Source organism: Microtus ochrogaster, unplaced genomic scaffold, assembly GCF_000317375.1.
Source record: "Microtus ochrogaster isolate Prairie Vole_2 unplaced genomic scaffold, MicOch1.0 UNK25, whole genome shotgun sequence".
Lineage (NCBI taxonomy): Eukaryota > Metazoa > Chordata > Mammalia > Rodentia > Cricetidae > Microtus > Microtus ochrogaster.
In genome coordinates this window covers 2,721,077-2,742,133 of record NW_004949123.1, presented here as the reverse complement: position 1 = coordinate 2,742,133, position 21,057 = coordinate 2,721,077, and the positions used below count along the sequence as shown (strand labels likewise).

General features: G+C 41.9%; 1 protein-coding gene across 2 annotated transcripts in view; it reads right to left on the bottom strand.

Moving 5' to 3' along the window:
* Vav3 (vav guanine nucleotide exchange factor 3) overlaps window positions 1–21,057 on the bottom strand; it is a 320,561-nt gene that overhangs the window by 140,456 nt on the left and 159,048 nt on the right. For both annotated transcript variants that reach the window (XM_026789648.1, XM_005367914.2), the window contains exons 11-15: window positions 17,954–18,022; window positions 16,088–16,174; window positions 12,414–12,499; window positions 10,793–10,925; window positions 10,012–10,121 (exon numbers count right to left, since the gene is read on the bottom strand). In XM_026789648.1, the coding sequence (XP_026645449.1) occupies window positions 10,012–10,121; window positions 10,793–10,925; window positions 12,414–12,499; window positions 16,088–16,174; window positions 17,954–18,022 (485 nt within the window). The remainder of the gene's footprint in view (window positions 1–10,011; window positions 10,122–10,792; window positions 10,926–12,413; window positions 12,500–16,087; window positions 16,175–17,953; window positions 18,023–21,057) is intronic.

The window sequence follows — 21,057 nt, the reverse complement described above, 5'->3', positions numbered from 1 at the left end:
TAGAGAAGTTGATCCCCACCAAACAGCAACAGAAGCAGAGTACCACTTAATATCTCCTAATAGTTTCTCATGCATGGACTACTTTCCCATGTTTCCAGACAAAGGAGGATACGAAAAGGCTCCACTTTATGACACCTGAGATTGTTCTGAGCTTTGCCCTGTCTTGCTTCTTTTTATGACTGTCAGTATAATTCCCTACACTAACTTAGCTGCCAAGTTTGAAAGGATATAGACAATACATGAGATGCAGGGAGGCTGAACTGGCTTCAACATGAGAGATGGATGTGAATATGTTATCTCTGTGAGACTCAGCACCACCCAGAGGCAGTAAAGCAACAAACTCTTCATACTAAAACTGGTCATGAAAGCCTTCTAAGTTTTTATAATTACATTTATTCATCCATTGCATGTATCTGTGTGCAAGCATGTGCATGTGCGTATAGCTATCAGGGAAGAACTTGCTGGGACTGGTTCTCTTCTTTCACCATCTAGGTTCGGGGGATTAGTTCTCAAGTTGTCAGGCTTGGTACTAAGCACCTTTACCAGCCGAACAATCTCACTGGCCCATAAAAGCCTTTTCAGGTCATAGAATAAAGGTATGAGGAACTAGAAGAAATTTGTTTTTTTTTAAGTGTATATGTGTGTATGTGTGCATATATACATGCTGCTTAAGTTTTATTTGTGTTGCTATGACAAAATATCCTGATGAAAAGCAACTTAGGGAAGGAAGTGTTTATTAGACTTACAATTCTAGGTTACAGCCCATAAAATCTGAAAGTAAAGTCAGTAACTCAAGAAGCTAATCACCAATATCCACGATGCAATCAAGAGTAGACAGCAACAAATACATTGACCTTGACTCATCATTTAGGGTTCAGCCTATTGAATAGTGCTACCCACAGTGGGTTGGATCGTCCTATATGAATAACTGACAATATTCACGTACATGCTTAACTGCTCTAGATAATTCCTCATTGAGATTCTTCACTGTAGGTGCTAGGTTGTACAAGCTGACAGTTCAAACTAAACAATGTATAAATATAGACAGACAAACACTGAGAAAGTCTGTAAGTAGGTGTTTAGGGCACTGTGCTAGTAAGCATGACAGTTTGCATGAAGACACTGACAGGCTTTGGCTAACTGGAAGAGACCAAATCTGGTACCATCACAGTTGAATCATCACCTCTTCCACAACCCCCACACAGATTACCCAAGGAGACTCGCTCTTTAGCCAATGCTATTGTATCAGCGTTCTCTGCACTTTCCAATTTTCCTCAGTGAATTCCAGAGAACAACAGACCCACATGCATTCAAGCTGAGAAGACCATGCTTCGAGAGTATGAAGATAATCACCAGTTAAAGTCTTCTCTTGTTGGCCTTCTCTGACTAATGTGCAGACAAAAGCTTAGTGAGCTATTGTGTCTAGTCTACAGTCTTCGGGGCTCATCCTCACTCTTGTTTCCAAAAGCCCACAAATAAGACTTTCTAAAACAGGTGATGCCAGATTTTTTTGAGCAGATAATCATGCTATTCACTTGGACAGTAAAAATATTGTTACATAGGTACAATTCATCCAGGTTTGTTTTTGTTTTGGTAGAACGGAGAACATTCTGGAGCTAGATCACTGCTACTAGATTAAATAAGCAAGCAACAGCAATGAAACCACAAAGTTTTACAGAATTTCAGCCCCACTGTTGGTCCACAACAGCTGAGACCTTTGACGGCTGATACATACTGTACTCTCAGGCTTAAGCATCTTCATGGACTCTAGACAAGTACAGTCTAAGGATCAGACACACATCTCCCCCAGCCGTTTTTCATTTATTTCCATGTTACCTATTGTTGCATTAGTACTTAAACATTGATAAAAAATCCAATGGTTCTGAAGAGACTTATGGCCTACACTTCATATTTATTCTCTGGCTTCCTATAAAACATTTTCTGTTCCATGATCTCAAAGCTAATCACAACACATACCCATTCATACAACTGAGAAGATTCGAGCAGCCCAGCCGCCTCATGAAGACAATGATGAAGAACAAAAGCAGTGGCATGGGAGGAGGAAAAAGGCAGCAAAAGAGGCTCCGGAATGGCCGTGCTACAGAAATCGCTTGCAGAGCTTCGCGTAAGTATGGGGAAGCAAGTAAAACTGAGCCAAAGTATACACAAAGTCCGTTTTACCCTGTTAAAATCAGGCTCCCCGGCTCTATAACCTCCATTCTCGTTCTCTCCTTTATCACTACCAGTCACCCCTCTTTAATAAGAGACTGTTCGAAGGTAGCATTCCAGAAATTGGCCTCTGTGCTCTTTTACTTTTAGGTATTCCCTGTAGGACTGTGCCTGCCACCAAATACATACTCAGAAATCTGAAATAGTGCCTGTAAAAATGATGTATGCATCTGCTATCATAAGCATGTGGGTCTTTCATGAAGCGATAACAAAGAGAATCATCTCTTGAAGTTTCTAGAACTTTCTTTGGAATTGAAGGGGACACATGATATGGTGTTAACACTCTAACATCAGGATGGGTTAGAGAGGTGCTCTTGATGGACCAGTTGGTGGCGGTTCCCCAGAAAGGCTGAGGTGAAAAGTACAGGGTCATTACAGGGAGCAGAAAGAATGGTCACATCACAGGTGCGGAGAGGGTGTTAAGGAAACCTGCTGGGCGTGGAGAGGATGGGGGCAGGCCTTGAGTCTCCCCATGACACTGTCAGAACACTTACATTAAACCATATAAACGATAGGTGAATAAAGCTTTTCTTCTGAATTGGAGAGACTGAGGGCTGGGAAGGTGTGGTGGGGGCCAGTGCCACCAGGCATCAGGAATATGGAGGGAAGACAAATATGAGGAAGTCATGGACTCTGAGCATCCCAGCTCTGGAGTACAATTTGAACGAAGGCATATGTAAATCTCCTAGGGACAGGAAAACTGCACGTGGCATAAGCTGCAAATTATTTCTGCAGCTTTTAGCTCATGTGAGGGTGAGATCAATGCTCCTTAAAAGACAGGCTGCATAATGTGAAAATTATCCATCCTGCTTTGTCCCATACATCTTACCAAAGCATCTCAGACTGCCATAAAGCAGTCCATCCAATATCAGGTCACCTGGCCAGAAAAATGCCTTAGGAAAAACCCAGTGTCATTATTTGAAAGCTAATGATGATACAAAACAGAATGACACCAACCTCGCAAGTTACAAAAATAAATCAGCGCTGTCTGATGAAGAATCAACAGTAGATGCCTTCTTATAACATAGAAGAAGTCTCTGTACCCATGGGCTGGTGAGAGTTTTTTACATAGTAGAATTCTATAGCCCATCAGGTTTTTGTTTCTTTGCTTTCATTAGTTGCAAAAAATTCTAAAAGTCAAATTTTGCATTTACAATAAAACGTAATTACTTATTATGTGCTAGAATGTACTAAGAGAGAGTGTGAATGTGAACAACACTAATGAGATCCCTGCCTGCCCCCATGATGCTCACAGTCCAGGGGAGGAAGCAGCCATAAGTAGACAGACAAACACGAAGATCAAAGACCCTAGGCAGGTCAGCCTTGGTGCTGTAAATGTACAAATACAGCAGCCAAAACAATACAAAAGGAATTTCACTTTCAGCATTTCAAAGAACACAAAAGGGAATATGTTTCATTGTTCCCAGACATGCATTTCCTAAAACCATTCCCAAACCTCTCAACCTCATAACTAATTCCCGAGCATTATTAACACCAAAACATAACCTCCAGACCCATGAGACATTCGTTATCTATCTCTATCAGCTCTAACAATGCGATTCTAGGTGGCATCCATATTAACAAGCAAGAAAGAACCCTTCCGCCAAACTGAAAAGATGAGTGATAGATTCTCCTCAACGGAGTGATCACTGAATGGAGGGAAAGCCACACACGTTTTGCGTGGTGATTCCTTGTCTGGCAAAATATTTTAAATTGTTAAGGAAAATTGTGGAGACAAGGTCATTCATTTGGCATTGAGGTCAGGAGTAACACACAGTAACATTTAAAGCCATGATCTTAGCATCTAGAACCAGTTACGGAACAAAGGCCAAGACTTCTCCATGCAGAAGCTATTTTACATGAACGCTAAGTACCATACATTCTCTAGGGACTGAAACAATATAACCAGAGCAAAACCAGCTTAAGGGACTATGAGAGGTGTGACTGGAAAGGGAGGTGGGATAAAAAAAGACACTGGGCTTTCTTTGGTCATGGTAAAAATAAAATTATATTTTACCAAGTACAATAGACCATCTGCAAGGATTGAATGTGGGTCAGTATATGAACAGATGGCCTAGATGCCCAATGAAATGGACTCGTTGAGAGGGTGGGCAGTAAGGAGCTAGGGATGCGGAAGACTAACACTAGGATGTGTGGTGAGGAAGAACAGGCAAGCAGCCAGCTCTCACAGGAGGAGGAGGAAGAAGATGCTGTGGGTGCCCTTCTTGGCCTCTATCTGTCGATGCTTGAGCAAAAGAGACTGGGGAAAGAGGCAACTTGGATTGAAACCCCAAGGGCTCACAACTGAAATTTAATCAACTCCACATTAACTGAACACTACTATGTTTAGAAATACATATATTTAACTTCAACCACAGTGGCCCCATTACTGTTTTATGACCAAGGCTTCTAATAAGGTCCAGCAAGAAGGAAGTACTCAATAAAAGTTTATAGAATGAATTTTATATTGTAATTATCCTTCTGCTATTCAGAATACCCAGGTAATTCTTCAGATCAAAACAAATTATACTTGATAAAATATAATTCTCAGTTCAAAATGTGAAAGAATACACATTTTATACAATCTATATAGAAATCTATGTTTCAAGAGAATATTCTTCCCTGGTGGAGTATGAGTTGGAAGGAAATGCTATTTTATTTGACCTTTGATTATTTAAATTTTTCTTTTTAATTCTGTGGCATGTGTGCTCCTTTTGTGACTTCAATTCCTCTGGGAAAGAGAGAGTGAATAAATTAAGAGGCTACACCAGCTCTCATGTAAAATGGACCCGAGACTGATGTGCTCTGCGGCTACCTCTTCACCCGACCTTTTTCCTACAGCGTCGTTCTCTGAGCTCATCTGGAGAGACTCGGAGCCACCTGTCTAGATCAAGGGTGAGATACAGGCACTGGGCCCCACAGTGCCAAGAGCCCCTCCCCAACTCTGTGGTCTCCATCCCTGCTCTCATCCCTTCTCGTCACCACGACCATCAGTCCTACTATTTAGTGCATTAATATCCTGGGCTAACATCTCAGCACAGGCAGCCTGAGATCTTCCCCTCAGCACTGTGCCAGCCAGCCAGGACACAGTTAACAAATCTAAGATGGTGCCCATGATGATGGCAAGTGTATCTTCAAAGGACTAAATAAGAATTGCTAAAATTTCAAGAATTGAGTTGGGCTGACCAGGAGAGATCCAAGGCAACGGGACCTGTTCACTTCCCTTAAGTGGTACAGCGGTCCATTCTGAACCTGCCACTTCCTGCTGCATCTACTTCTCTTCCCACTTTCATCTCTTCTTTCTCTTCCCAGCCCTTCTTTTAAAAAGCTTTGAGAATGCAGCACATAGCTACACAGCTGAAATCCCAGCACTTGGGAACTGGGGGTGATGGAACCAGGAGCTCAAGTTCAACTTCAGCTATCAATGAGATGTTACATAAAACAGTCCTAAAAATAAAGAAGGGAAGGGAGGAAGAGAACTTTGTTGTTCTTTGAGTCCATTTATTTTATATTTTACCCAATTTGAACTTATTACTGCAATACTAACACACACACACACACACACACACACACACACACACACACACTCCTATGTATCATTCACAGTAAAAACAAGCAAAATAAAGCAATTAAAAATGATCCAATTTAGATAGGAATATCTGAGTGTAGTTGGATTTTTAACACCCTCATGGATAAAGGCAACCCTGTGCACCGAGACACCAAACTCTGTGGCAATGACAGAGTACCAACAGAGTTCAACTTTGCGGACATGCTCCTCTGAGCAATGTTTCCTAAGCTAGAAAACAAGTAGAATGTTTATTCCTTTAAAACTAGTGAGAGAACTCATAAATGCACAGTAAATACAAGGGACTTGAGACGCTATCCACAGCCTTCTAACCAAAGTTCAAAAACCAGTGACTGTGGGCACTTGGATCCATGTGGAAACCAGCCTAACTGAAAACAAACACTTGCCGTCCTATTTCTCAGATGACCAAATGGAATTATAGGAGACAAATGGCAACAAAAAATCGCTTGGGGAATAAACGAAAGCAAGCAATGCCTCCCAACCAATCAGCCTCTTGAGCACTTAAATGGATGCTCAGAGAGGGCTCCGAGCACTTCAGCACTTGAGCATCATTTAGCTCCACAATGTTTCCCACAACCTCAATCAAGCCTTTTACTAGGGAACAGGAGAGAAAACTCCTTCCTCCTTCCCCGTCCAAGTAGGTCACTGTTGTCTCTCTCCACTCAGCCTTTTCTAAGGAGGTTGCCAAATTCGACTGTGGTTCACTGCATATTCTAAATGCTGGAAGTGGTTATGGCCAAACAAGGTCAGAGGATACACTGCTGAGCAAGGATGGGGGTGCACTTGGGAAAGACAGAGGCTGGATTCACACCACGTCTGGGAGGTGACTTGCTTTCTGTGCATCCTCCCTGTTTACGGGTACAGGCCTGTACCCTCTCTGTCTTCTCCTCTAATGTTCCAAACTAAGAACAGGATTGAAAAGCCTTAAGGATATTTGCAATCATTTTAAACAACAACAAAATAGTCTAGTCATCCTATAAACAGAACTATCATCTTCTGTAAATAAGACTAGAAGGCATTTCATTTGTCTTAGAAATAGTTATTCTACTAATCAGCCACAATGGTAATTTTCATTGTTCCTCTAAGCCACAATCCAGAGAGCTCCAGGAAGACTTATTAGGCTCAGGCTGAGACTAAGGACACTGGCAAGAGCTGACCTGCAGAGATAAGATAATAAGGTAGTCTGATACTTTAACAAAATCCTGGCTTTATTTTCCTACATGTCATAACTTTTGCTTACAGACACCCTCAAGTTCAACTCTGAGTAATTCTGTAGAAAAGCATGTCCACCTTCCACCTCTCCCAAGGGGTCCACAGAACTCAAAAATCCAAATATGACTCCTACTCAAGCTTCATTATATTGTTGGGGTGCTTCAAGAGTATTCAGAGATGCAGAATGCCAGGTTCCCAGAGTGCAGAGGAGCAACTGAAGCCTCATACACCCCTGTGAACCTTGCAAAGATGTGACTGCCAGCTGCCTGCATCTGCTAGCCACTCCCCCACCCCTACCCCCAAAAGATTCAAACCCACTTGAATGAGGAATGATCATCTCAGCCTTCCTTGTCATGTGCAGTAATATGACCAAGTTCTGGCTTGATTTAAGAAAAATACATGCTGTTAAAGGATCATTAAAAGTGAGGGATTACCTCTGCCTCCTACCATGTAGATCTTATAGATGGAATTGTAGTAGCTGTTTTATATTTTAAAGTAGCCAACATTGAAGACAGAAGACAGATGCTGAAAATGGCAGAAGAGAACCTGAGCCTGAAAGACAGCTGATCCTCAAGAGAGCCACCCTATCAGACAGCCTCTGCAGATCCCTTTACACGAGAAATGGTTAGCATTTATTTCATCGGTTATCTTGTAGTAAGGATGAGCTACTCGACTTAAAAAAAGGAAACAGAACAAAATGGTCACTGATATGTCTATCATGCAGCCCTAGAAGCCTGCCTCGTCTGAAACAAGACATTTAGCTGCCCTCCCCTGGAGAAAATCCTTCACTCAAACAAAGATTCTACAGCCAAAGAAAAACATCAGAAAATTCTAGTCTTACATCTTTCCACAAGAACAAAGGCTTGAGATCCACTCTGCCTTTGGATATACTCACTAATCCTCAGCATCCCAAGATTCTGGTTTCGACCTTGACACTCCAGGGGTCTCACCGAAGGAGCACAAAGTATATGAGGCTGACCATTCTGAATCACAGACTGGAGCAACACTGCCCACTTGCCACCTATGCCTAAAGTAAATGCAACTTGTAGTGTAGGCACCATGATGAGGCAACCATTAATGCCACTAACCTTTTGTACTTAGCTATTATAATCAATGGACAAGTATAAGGGCCATACTACAATAGCAGAAAATGATAGCTCATAAGCATATTAGGATCATAAACATAAAATATTACTACTAGCAGCACTAGTAATAGATATTATTTGATAGATAAATGACATATGGCTTACATTGCAGTACCTGGCTGGCCCTTTTGTAGAGATGGCATTTGTAATTCACTAAACATCAGTATCCCCATCTTATGGATGCAGGGACTGAGGTTTTCAGGTAACAAATGACTTAGTGAAGACTGTAGCCAGTGGTTACAGCAGAACCCAGACTTGTTTTAAGCTTATTTTTTTTAAAAAAAAATCTATACAATTCTCTCTTTCAAAATATAAGAGAGTCTTGAGCCAGCAAGATGGCTGAGCTAGTAAACATTCCTCGTACCAAAGCTGATGACCCGAGTGCCATCCCCAGAGCCCACGTGATAGAAGGGCAAAATCTATTCCTGAAATCTGCTCCCTTACCTCCACAGACGTGCTGTGCTGTGCATGCATGTGCACGTGCACACACACACACACGCACACACCACACACACACACATGCATACACACGCACACACGCACACATGTACACACACATGCACACACACACGCACACATGCACACACACGCGCACACATGCGCACACATGCACACACACATGCACACACACACACACACATGCACACGCACACACATGCAAAATAAAAACCTAAATTTTTTTTCAGAACTTCAAAAACCATCCCAATTCCACCTCAACTGTTGTATTAACACAAGCATTTCCTGAAATCGAAACATACAATAAAAACAAATGATAAACAATGCCAGAACACAATGAGACAACCCTCCAAAGCACTCCCTTTTAATTCCGCTCTTTTTAAAAAAAGTTTTCTTTTAGGGCAACCAATGTGTTTCCACTGTAAGGGTCATTATGCACCTTCTTATTTTATAAACATTATATGACAGAGAAACACCTAACAGTGTGTTCTCAGCAGTTACAGCTCTGTGTGCCGTTTCTTTTGAACCAGTATGGGTATGTTCACCTCTTTGTTGAGCATCCGCTTTAAGAAAGGGAAAGAACATTGAAAGAAACATAGTCCCAAAGCCCTCATTGAATATATCCAAAACTCAGCAAGGATTCAAACAATGAGTCTGAAACAGAGGGAAAACATCAGTTTTCATAGCAGAAGTCAAGGATGTGGACACATATACATATGTGTGGGTTTTCTATTTAATTTAAGTATACATATTAAAACAGCATTTAATTACAGAAAAAGAATTTGTCGTTTTAATTAAGTTTCTTGAGGGGCTAAAAGGTAAAGGCTGAAAACACTCCCAGGGGAAAGGAGTTAAAGGGAAGGTTTGAGCTCCCTCTTTTTTCCTTTTGAAGAAATTCACCAGGATTCCCTTCCTGGGAGACCAGATAACCCGCCCACAGCCGGATGCGCATGCGCATCCTCCAGGTACCTACTCCCAGCCACTCTGGGAACATCTGCTGTGTGACTCAGCAGCGATTTAAACAGCAGAGAGTTCTCAAAAGTAGAAATGTCGGCTGGGAAGATGGCTCACCAAGGAAAGCACTTGCCAGCCAAGCATCATGCCCACGTGTGAATCCTTAGCACCCAAAGAAAAGCTGGGCAGAGGCGGCAGCCGGCCCTTAGTCTCGGAGCTTGAGAGGCAGAGAGGCTATCTATCCCAGAGGCAAGGTGGCCAGCGGTCTAACCAAATCAGTGAGTTCTGGGTCCAACAAAGGGGCAGACACCAAGGGAGATACTTGGTGTCAGCCTCCAGCCCGCCCCTCCCCGCCACACACAGCAACCACATGTTTGTGCAAGTGTATACCATAGACACAAATAAAATTTTAAAAGTAGAAATACTCACAAAGCCATTTCAAACTGTTCCAGCCACTTTTTCTTTAAATCTTTTGTTTTGCAATAAAATTCTAACCCGTTTTGTCCTTGGGTATGGATGAGGTAGAAGCCATAAGACCACTGTGAAAATGGATATTCTTCAAGTTAATAATTGTCATTTGTTAAAAAAAATATATTTCCAAATTTGTCAGAGTGCCTTACCCTCCACACAAAACCTTATAATTCTATCAGCATTAATATAGATAATTATAACCAACTTCAACTTCATATTGATGAGAAAAATCACTGGTACCATATTGATCTTAGGAATTAAAAATGATCAGATCAACTGTGCCATGATCCAATCATGGCTCACAGGAGCCTCTACAAATCGATCTCTGAGAACTAAATGCCTGACCCAGAAAGCAGCAGCGTGGAGCACTAAGGTACACCCGACTCCAGATTTGCAGGCTCCGTATTCAAATAGTCAACAACTGCAGACGAAAACAACATCTCTGTACTCGGGAAGTGCAGACTTTCCTCTTGTCATTATTGCTAAACACTGTGGCCCAACAGCTGTTTTCCGGAATTTAAGCATTGTCTTAGGTTTTAGAGAACCCAGAGATGTTTTAAATTATCTAGAAAGACACACATGGGTTCTCCGCAGACACTACGCCATTTAGATAAGGTTCTGAGTATCTGCAGATTTAGACATCTTCCCTGGAGGGGGTGGTCTAGACACCAGTGGATGGCTGCATTTGAATATTCAAAGCTCTACATAAATTACTAATGGGAACGTCCCAGAAGGTCACCTTTTTATTTTCTTTGTCAGTGGTAGGATTGTTGGCTATCTTGTACTGCTGAAGATCTATTATTTCCTTCATCTCGTAGTTATCCCCTTTTCTCTTACACACAATCACTGCCAAATCGAATAAGAAGATGTGCCTGCAACAGAGAGACAGGGCGGGTGACTCACAGAAATGGTTTAGGGCTCCTGTGCTTTTTCCCGGAAGGATATGATTATGCCAACCAAGCAGTCTTCTTTGGCATTAAGGACACCAGGCTGGGCCACACAGGGGAATGCGGGCTCACAGATGCAGCGGAGGTCTCCAGCACAGTGATGGAGAAACGCTGCCACTCCACCCCAACGCCCCTCACTTTAATAAAAAGAAAAGGAAGAATCATAAGAAGAACAACACATATACCGCAGAGTTATTGAAATACTCATCGCGATAGGCCATAAAGCTACTCATGAATAACTGATCTCTTTTTATTTAAAAGCTAAAAACTCAGAAAAAAAATATGCATGCTCAGGATAGTAGATCTTGTACTACCTTAAAAGCAATTGGTCAAAAGCCTTGAGAACTGTTCATCCCTTCCAGAGACAAGACATAAATTCCTGGGTCCCCTCCCAGGAGGAGGGAGCTACTGCCCTCCTAGGTGAGCAAAACCAAGCTGGGGTAGGTGTGCAAATAGCCATAAATGATACTGATGATTGGGAACAGTGTAAGATCACACCCCGGCTAACTTTAGAGCCTGCGCGTTCACACTTCATGCCGAGTGTCACAATTTAATGGGTCACTTTAAGCGCAGCTTGGGTGTAAGAGAAAACTGCAAAAACAGGAACGCGATGGTTAACTTTCCGCGTTAATTTTTCTTTATCCTTTTTTTTTTCTTATTAAAGGCAATGGTAATTGGGGAAGGAAATGAACCTTCTAACCTTATCATCCGGCGGCAATATAGGTGTGCTTTGTGAAACACCCAGTGATTAACACGCGTATTCTTAACCAATGATTGTGACAATGACACATTCACAGTGCTCAAACACTTCCCTCATCCTCAAAGTCAAAATTGTGGCTCCTGAGAGCTCCCTGAGGAATCAGAGCGTCAAGGTGGAAACAAGAGCTGATGCTGCCCCCTGCTGGCCGACTCTCTGTTCTGCGGGTTTCCAGGAAACGACCACACAAGCATCAGTCTGACAATCCTGCATCATAGTGGAGGCTTACAGGCCTGGGGAACTGAGGATATTCAGGGACTCTGCCTAGAAATCTCCCTAAATAAAAATGTAATTAAATAGTCTGTATCTGACCGTCTTCCTTAGTATGCTTTTCATTATTTTTCTTTAATTTTTAAATGAGTCTTTTTAAAAAAGGGTAATCATGGTTTTGTGGCAATTGTCTGGTGGCATTTTGTAACTGGAAGGCGTTTTTTCACCTGTCTCATTTTCAAAGATTTTCATTTAGGCCCTAAAAACGCAGGCAAATTAACAGGGCGAAGACTAGAAAATGAGGTCATCCATAAGGCATACATTAGGAAATGCAAGGGACCACTGACTGGCCTGTCCCCTTGCCTGGCCACGCCCACCCCAAGACTCCTATGACAGCAACTAGCGGCTATTAATTTTGAGAGTGCACAGCCCTCCCCTCTCCTCACCTTTCTTGCTTCGTATGCTTGTCCAGTGTGGTGATTCGGATTTCACCATCTCCCTGAGGTCGCCCAAAGAGCAAAACTGGTTGGTTCTAAAACATAAACGTGTTTGTAAATAAAATATAAAAAGTGTGCCTGACCTTTCCACAATCACAAACAGAAGGAAACATTAGTAAAGACATTTTCCTGGACAACTACCCTACTTATAGAAACAATTGATATCATTTGTTACTTATTTTAATACATTTACTCTAAAAGTGCGAAAGACTTTGATACAAAATACAACACAAAAATCAATCTGTCCTTTGAAATTACAGCGGACATACTGGGGACAGTACTCTTACATATAATCTTAAAAGGGAAGTTACCAGGGCTGGCTCTGAACCCCCTGAGGACTAGTTGTCATGGTACCAGAGCTACCATTCAAGCTTCCAAGGGACAGAAGCGACCAACGGTCCTTCCCAGCTATGATGCCTATGAACCACAATGACCAACATGACACAGTAACCACAGGGATACACATAACTTGACAGCAACTGAGAGCTCTCTAATCATACCTGGGACTGGAAACCTATTTAGCTATGCAGGGCCAGTGACATCACGGACCTTACAGGAGAACTTACAACCATCACTTTGCTAAACCAGCACAATCCCTAACTTCATTCTCAGTAGTTATTCTTAGGCTCACTGGTAAGTGTAGCTCCCACCCCTTGCCCTGGAAACTAACTTCCTTTCCAGCAGACAGAGACCATTGCAAAAAAAAAAAAAAAAACAATAAAAATACAGAGTTATTCAGCTCTATCACAACTGATATCTCTACAACACAACTCCTGTACCTTAGGCTCAGGGACCACTGCAGAAGAGGAGGGAGAAAAATTGTAAAAGTTGGTGGAACAATAAGTTTTCTGTGAGATGGTGCTGCCTAAGATACCGCAGAAGCTATACCCACGGAGTTCCCCCAGATTGACTTCCTAAACACGAGCTGAACAAAGACAACGAGACCTGAAAATGTGGGAGGGGAAAGCTCACAAGGACTCAAGCCTTAGACCAAAAACTACTGACAACTAAGAAAGGCTGAGAATGAGGGAATAGTCTTCTCCGAGTTAGGAGCACAACTGGTTATCCAATGCCAAATGGTCAGCTCCGAAAACACAAGCATATAAGTAACATTATACAAACTGAGTGCATTTGTACAATATTTAGAGAAAAAGAAACCATGGGTTTGAAAGAGAACAAGATGGGAGGGTAACTTGGAAAGGTTTGGAGGGAGTAAAGGGAAGAGAAAAAGGATGCATTAATTACTTATAATCTCAGCAAATGAAATATTATTTTAAAGGTGAAGTTAGATTCCAAAAGAGAGAAATAACTGGAATGATCTTTACTAGAGGAAGATTCTAATAACTAATATTTGTCACACATTCAAGATGAAATGACACAGCCTCTATCTTCATAAACACACTACCCACAGGGGAACAAATAGTTACACATGCATGTAATTGCAAATACATAATTATCCCAAAAGCAGAGTATAGGAAGGGGAGATAATTTCACCCAGGGATTCAGGGATGGCTTCTTTGAGCTAAGAGTTCTAGGATAAAAAATTTTGATGTAACAATTAAGTGAGATATTTTCATAACATTTTATGCAGGGACATAAAATATTTTTAAAAGTAGCCATGGTATTCATTTTTCCAAACATGTCCAACAAATATACAAAACCATGTTCAATGCTTTAATCATTAGGAAAATACAATCAAAACTAGAATCAGACACAATTTCACATCTATTTGGATAAGTATTTTGCACGTGTGCTTAGAAAAGAAAACATCTAAAAAAAGAGATCTGAAAGTCAACATTGGTCAAAGTTCATGGAGAAACTGGAATCCACTTATATTACCAGTAGGAATGCAAACTGGGGCAGCTGTTGTCAAGAATGGAATGGCTATCACTCAAAATTTAATCACAGAATTACAATACAGTTCAGAAATTCCACTACAGAACCAAAAGAAATGGAAGCGGGGCCCTCAAACAGATACTGGCAGACCCATTCACAGCAGCATTGTTTACGATTCTTCAAAGGGAGGCAACAGATGTTCTCTGGACAAAACGACAGCCTTAAGGAAACAAAACTCATGCTCGACAACACGAATGAATGCTTATGGCATGAGGCTAAATAAAATAAACTGACCACATGAGCACCAATACCATACGGTTCTATATATTAGAGGGAACACAGGTACTGGATTCAAAGCCAGAAAGAATGGTTCCCAGGAACTGCAGCAAGAACAGAGTGCTGAAAGCATGCACTCAGTGAACACAGTTTCACAGATGTAAGAGCTCTGGGGCTGGAAGAAACCATGGGTATAGAAGATTGTAAATATACTTAATATCATATGTTTATGGTGGTCAATTTAAGGTCAATCATATTATTATACTGCCAATGCTACATAGCTGTCAGGAAATATACTATGGAATTCTAAAAGAGAAAGGATGATGGAAGGTTAGGGAATGGGATTCCCTTTAGATAGGACCTTGAAGGGACTTGATAGACCATGATGGGGAAAATACTCTGGGCTCTGAATGGAATATGTTCATTTTGTGGTAGAACCACAAAAAGCAATAGAAAACGGGAGACTTGCAAACAGCACAGTATAATTCCCAGGATGTTAAACATGTGGGCAGTTACTCACTAAACGAGTTCAGAAGATAGTTTAAGTTCAGATCATAGCATACTTTAAAGGGGTGACAGCTGATGGCAACAGGAAAGTCTTAGCGAGTCTGGGAAAGAAGGCGAATTTGAAAGCAGCTGTTTAAAACATAACTATATACAGAGATTGCTTGGGGCTTCGGGGCTTGTCGAGGAAGCAGGTGAGGGCACCATGATATGGAGAAGTGGCTGTGTATGGGAAAAGAAAGGAATGTGCAGGGGGATTCAGAATGCAGCAGTGACATCACCTTGCCAAAAATACCTCAAAGCCGTCCTGCTAGGCACTTCCCACAGGTGAGTGCAGTCCTCCTTGCTCTCTGGAAACCATTTCAATAGCAACCTAGCTGCCTTCATAAAGGGACTTCCTGAAATATAAACAGGTCTTGGACACCACACTCCAGGACAGACAGAAACTGCCCTCAATCTCCACGGCAGTCACAATGAAGCCCTAAGCTGTTCTTGGTCCACAGGGTTATGCAACCCCATGCCCTGTGACCTCAGAGCTCATCACCTTCCGTTCTCCCTTCTAATCACGCTTGCCTTTCAGCTTCCTGAACACAAAGTACTTCTTACCCATCTCTGGACTTTAAGGCATCCCCCTGGACCACTGACCTAATATACCTACGTCTGGCTTCTCACTCTTTGGCCCTAGTTAAAATGACAAGCAACTCAAAAGAACTTTTTCTATCTGGGTCACCTAAACTCAGACTCTCTTTATTGTCCTCTGGGACTCCTGGGAGAAGGGGCAGGGGAAGACGGAGGGAGGGAGGGAGGCAAGCAACAGAACTACCTTAACAACGTTGAGGTCACGGGTGACATCACACGAGTGGGAAGGCCAAAGAGAAATACAAGGGGAAAAACCAATGCCTGATACCCGAAAGGTGAAGGTAAACCATCTTTTCCTCAAGGACAGCTTTCCGAGTGTCCCACGATTTGGGGATGAGGGGAGGCAGGATGGGAGGATAATCACATACCAGATTTTCTATAGACAGCTGAAACTGCTTGATCTCACGAAGGGTCTCATTATCTCTTTTCACTTCGTTCACATATTGTGCCAAGTCCTAAAGAATGGAGAGAAGGGTGCAGAAAGAAGACGCTGGAAGATTAGAGATACATGCCGCTTTGAAAGGAAAACACATCATTAATTCCATCAGTGATGGACGTCACCACCGTAACTTCTCAATGACAATAAAATGAGCACTCAGTCAATCAAAGCTGCATCTCAAAGCCAATTTTAAAATATGGGGCGTGCAGCTGGGATGGCTGAAGAATCATAGAGCTGTGGTTTACCACACCCATGAGGAGAGTAAGGATCTGCTGTCTTAAAAGGAAAAAAAAAAAAAAACCTGCTGCAATGCAAAGCCAGGGAGGAAAGTAGGTCAGGAGAATTTAAATTTCAGGAGCATTAATGGCCGACCTTGACAATGGTGCATCTGACCCCGGGTTCGATGAAGGGCAATGCTGAAGGATTAGCAGTGAGGAAAAAGTAACAAAGTTACATGTTGCCCTAGCAAGGGGCTCTTTTGAAACCCGTTAATGTCTTGTTAGCTCTGGAGAAGGCTCAGTCATGAAGGCTAGTTCAATTTCAGAGTCAATAAAGGAGGAACAGAGGGGAGGTGAAGAACGGAGCTGCACAAACCAGAATAAACTGAAGGGAAGCCTTCGGTCATGCTTTCCACCTGCCTCACCTATTTTAAAAATGTTTCGTTTTTTTTTGTTTGTTTGTTTGTTTGTTTGTTTTTTAATTTGCTAAAGCATTACCTCATCCTCCCATACTGTAACTGGCTATTTTTATTTTGTGTGATCCTCATTTCCCTGTTTTCTAAGCTTTTTCTTCCTTTTTTTTTTCTTTCTTTACCTTCTTTAAAGCATCCAATAGGAACACAACTCTGCAAATAAACAACATTCTCAGTGGAAGTTTGGCTTCCGGTAGGACCCATCCATGAACGACTTCTTTAAGGACACAAACAACATTTGTTACTTTTCTGGCCTCCATAAATGACCAAGTGAAGGTCATGACACCCATGCTAAGCTCATCCAACCAGCACAGGCAGTGCTGAGATGGGTCCGGGGCACCGTTAAGCACTTAGATAACACACTGTCACTCCTCACAAGACAAGTGCTTGATTCTGTTTCAGTCACAGCTCAGAGTCAAGTTGACTAAGCATAATGTGAAATTTGGGCTTTCAGACATTCCCCCCCAAGAAGTTCACATCACCTGCTTTTATCCCTCTCTGTGTCTTCTTGACTTTCAGGGTTAGCTGACAACAAAAACCCAAAGTGAAGTCAACTTTTACAGGATCCATCATGGGCAACCTGGCAGAGGACGGGTCTGAGAGAAAACCACACCGGTGCTTCTGACGCCACCTATGGCCCTCTACTCATTCAAGGCAGCAGTTACAAAAGTAACTGTGAGAAGAACGTGGAACAAAACCACTATCTGAGTCATTCCTGGAGGCTATAAAAGCCGGCCAACTGCACAAAAGTAGTTTGATCATACCTCTTGGTTTTATGGCATTACTTATTTTTTTTTTTTGTCTAGCCTTTAAATCTATATAAGAATTCCATTTCAGAGGCTGATGCTGGGAATATGTGATCTCTCTGGTTTACATAGCAAGTATCAGGAATTCTCAGTCTCAGAAAACAAATAAACAAACAAACCCACCACAAATGACATGACAAACATCTATTTCAGCACGTTACCTTACTCTCCTCACCAATAACAAGCATGAATGTTGACAGGGTTAACGAGTACATATACACACACTAGCAGTGTGAATCCCATGGCTTCTAGGCAGGCAGATAAAGACTAGGGCATGTTTCAGCAGCAGCTGACTTACCTTCATGGCATCCAGAGCCAATTTCAGGTTCGCCTTCTCAGTAGGATCATGGGTGTGTTTGACCAGCTCCTGTTTGAAGACACAGGTTAGCAAGGCTTTCCTTAAATTCAACACTCATACTGAAGGAAGAAGCAAAAGGTTTGAAAGACACCATCAGCCTCTCCACACTGTGATAATTTTGACTGACTTGTGTCAGCTAACTCCACCCTCGCCCTTACATTCATCTGTTTTCCAGAACGTCCTGACCTCTGGATGGACAGGAGAGATACTTTCTACTCTGTCTCACACACTGCTTCTCTAGAGAATGGATTCTAACGCCACATCCATCTCCATTTGGGGACAAGAGGATGCTTTGTGTGCAGTACTGTTACTGTCCTGCTGATATAGCCTATATTTCTACCAACTCTTCAGTCGTGCATGGTTTCCTTTCTCCTTAGAGAGTTGCTGTCACCTACATGTTCACTCTCTTATTCTTATCTTACATACTCTCCAAATGTGATCGCAGCCATTGTCATATCAACTCTTACCCAATGAGGCCATTCCTCTGCAGTATGCCCGCCAAACCCAGAAATCACACCTGATATCAGACTCACATGTCCAACTAAACAATTGTTCCACAGACCTCTCCATCCAATAAGTTCCAAGCTTGCTCCACCCTTACCCAGGAGGAGCGAGCTACTGAGGGTGCTTGATTAAACAGCAGCATTTCCATGGGTGTAGCAACCCAAGCCAAGATCTGAAGGGCATCCCAGGCTCTGCCATCCCCTTTCCATCCCTACGTCTCATTGATCTCACTGATGTTAACTTTGGTCCTGCCCTAGAGAGCACTTGCCTGGCTGTCATATTTTTTTGAACAGGTTATTCTCAAGTGCTTCAAACTAGATTTTGGAGCCAGCTTCTCTCCTTCCAATCATCTGCTCACGCCTCTGACACCAAGCAGGTTTCTACACTCTAAGTCCTAATCTTGTCTCCACCCCAGTCAGAGTTCTGTGAGACCCAAACTCTTCTATTGTTACCCAGCACCTCCTAGTCACCACACACTCCATCTGGGTTCTGCGAACTTCTCCTCAGCCGTTTCTCTCAACTTCCACCCAAGACGGCCTACTTCCTATCCTCACTAAGGAATCAACAGTTCTCAAAAGACATTCTTATTAACACATAGGGCATGGTGTTTTCTTTACTTAGAACGTTCCTCCCATCGTCTGCCTGCCAAACTCACACTAGCCCTTCCAAGCTCAACTCACAAATCATCCCTCTAGGAAGATGGAAGATGAAGCCTCTCCCGGGGTCCCCAGTAAGCTGAGGTGTAGTCAATGCCTTTGTGTCTCTTCCGTGCACCCAACACATTGTTACACTTCGGAGTTTGCACTGTGCCTGTCCTTATGAATGGTGAGACTTAGTGCAGAGGGGTGTGGGGGCCTGTTGCACAATGCATTCCTAACACTGTTCGGCATGCGCGCCCGCTACTCGAAATTCTCTAAAGGCCTAAGCACTGGTACTGTTTCCTGTTACAAACAGGAACTCCAGAAAGAGAGAACTGCCAAATATAAAAAGCCGCCCAAATCCTATTTTTATTCTCCCTTTGTTAAATAAAATAGTAAAACACTCTTAAAGCTTCCAAAACTCCCCCCTAAAAAATATTTTAAATTTCATATATCATTGTTATCATATCAGCCAGCAGCTGAAACTGATTTGCTTGTGAAATCATAAATGTGCAGTAGAAAGGAGAAAAACCACAAACTAATAACCACATTTTTTTAAAAACACATTCTAGACACCAGACAAATGCTCCAAAAATACTTTGAGATTAAAAAAAAAACCTCTAAAATTTTTATCTACATGTAGTACCCGAAATAAGCCTTTTAATGTCATTATGTAATTACACATCCTCTTAAACTCTAAAACGCAAAACAGCATGAGAAAAAAAAAAAAACAGAGGGCCAAATGGGGAGTTTCAAAAACGCATAATTGTATTTCTTAGTTTTATTAGTCGGGACAAAGTCTTACAAGGACCCAGAGTCTTTCTCTCAATCTGAAATCTTATAAATTCTTCAATCAGCCCTTCACTATATCAAAGCAACAAAATAAACCATTATCTCATTTTGGACATTTTTAGCTCCATGATGTCTTGAAAGTTAACTGCTTGAGTTGTCATTATTTTTTCATAAAACTCAATTTGATTAAGTTACTTTGAGTTTAGGTCTCATAAATGTTTTAATGCATTTTTTAAGAAATAATCAGGGTTTGAATTTTTCTGATTTCTCAGTAGAACCAAAATAGAAATGACTAATAATTGCATGGCTACAGTTCAAGAAATTTAATATACAAGATGTACAAAGCACAGAAGACTCAAAACTCTATTTCACGTACAGGTAGTAGTTTGTTTTTTTTTTAATATAATGCATTCCAGGAGCATCAGCCGGGCTGGCACACTAATACAGTAAGACATTTCTTTGGAGCAGAACTAATGAGCCTCCTGGTATAGCTATCAAATTAAATTTATAAGACTCTCCACCCTCATTAGCGGACTTAACCATGGAAACTGTAAACTTTGTGGGCTTTAGAAAGAATCACCTCACAGTAGGGTGTACCCTTATTATGTTTAGTGCAGTGAAAAAGCCATACAGCACATAACACAATCGTCTATGAAGTGTTGTCATAAGATGGAGAAGCTAATGCAGTTAACTGGACCAAATTTAGGTACACTTGCTGGCAAATGATTATTGCTAATTCCAAACTATGCCATTTAAGGCATATTTGTATATGTTCTTGCTTTTTTTTCTTTCTCTATCCTGTTTGAAGAACATAACATGTGTCTTTTTAGTAAACACAGATTTTTTTTTTCTAAAAGGAAAATAAAATGCCTAGCAGTCCTGGCCATTTCACACTTAACACTAAAAATATGGAGACGCTGCAGCATGATGCTGAAGAACATGGCACCCTGTGCAGCATGATGCTGAGGAACATGGAGCCCTGTGCAGCATGATGCTGAGGAACATGGCGCCCTGTGCAGCATGATGCTGACAGAACATGGCGCCCTGTGCAGCATAATGCTGAGGAACATGGCGCCCTGTGAAGCATGATGCGGAGGAACATGGCGCCCT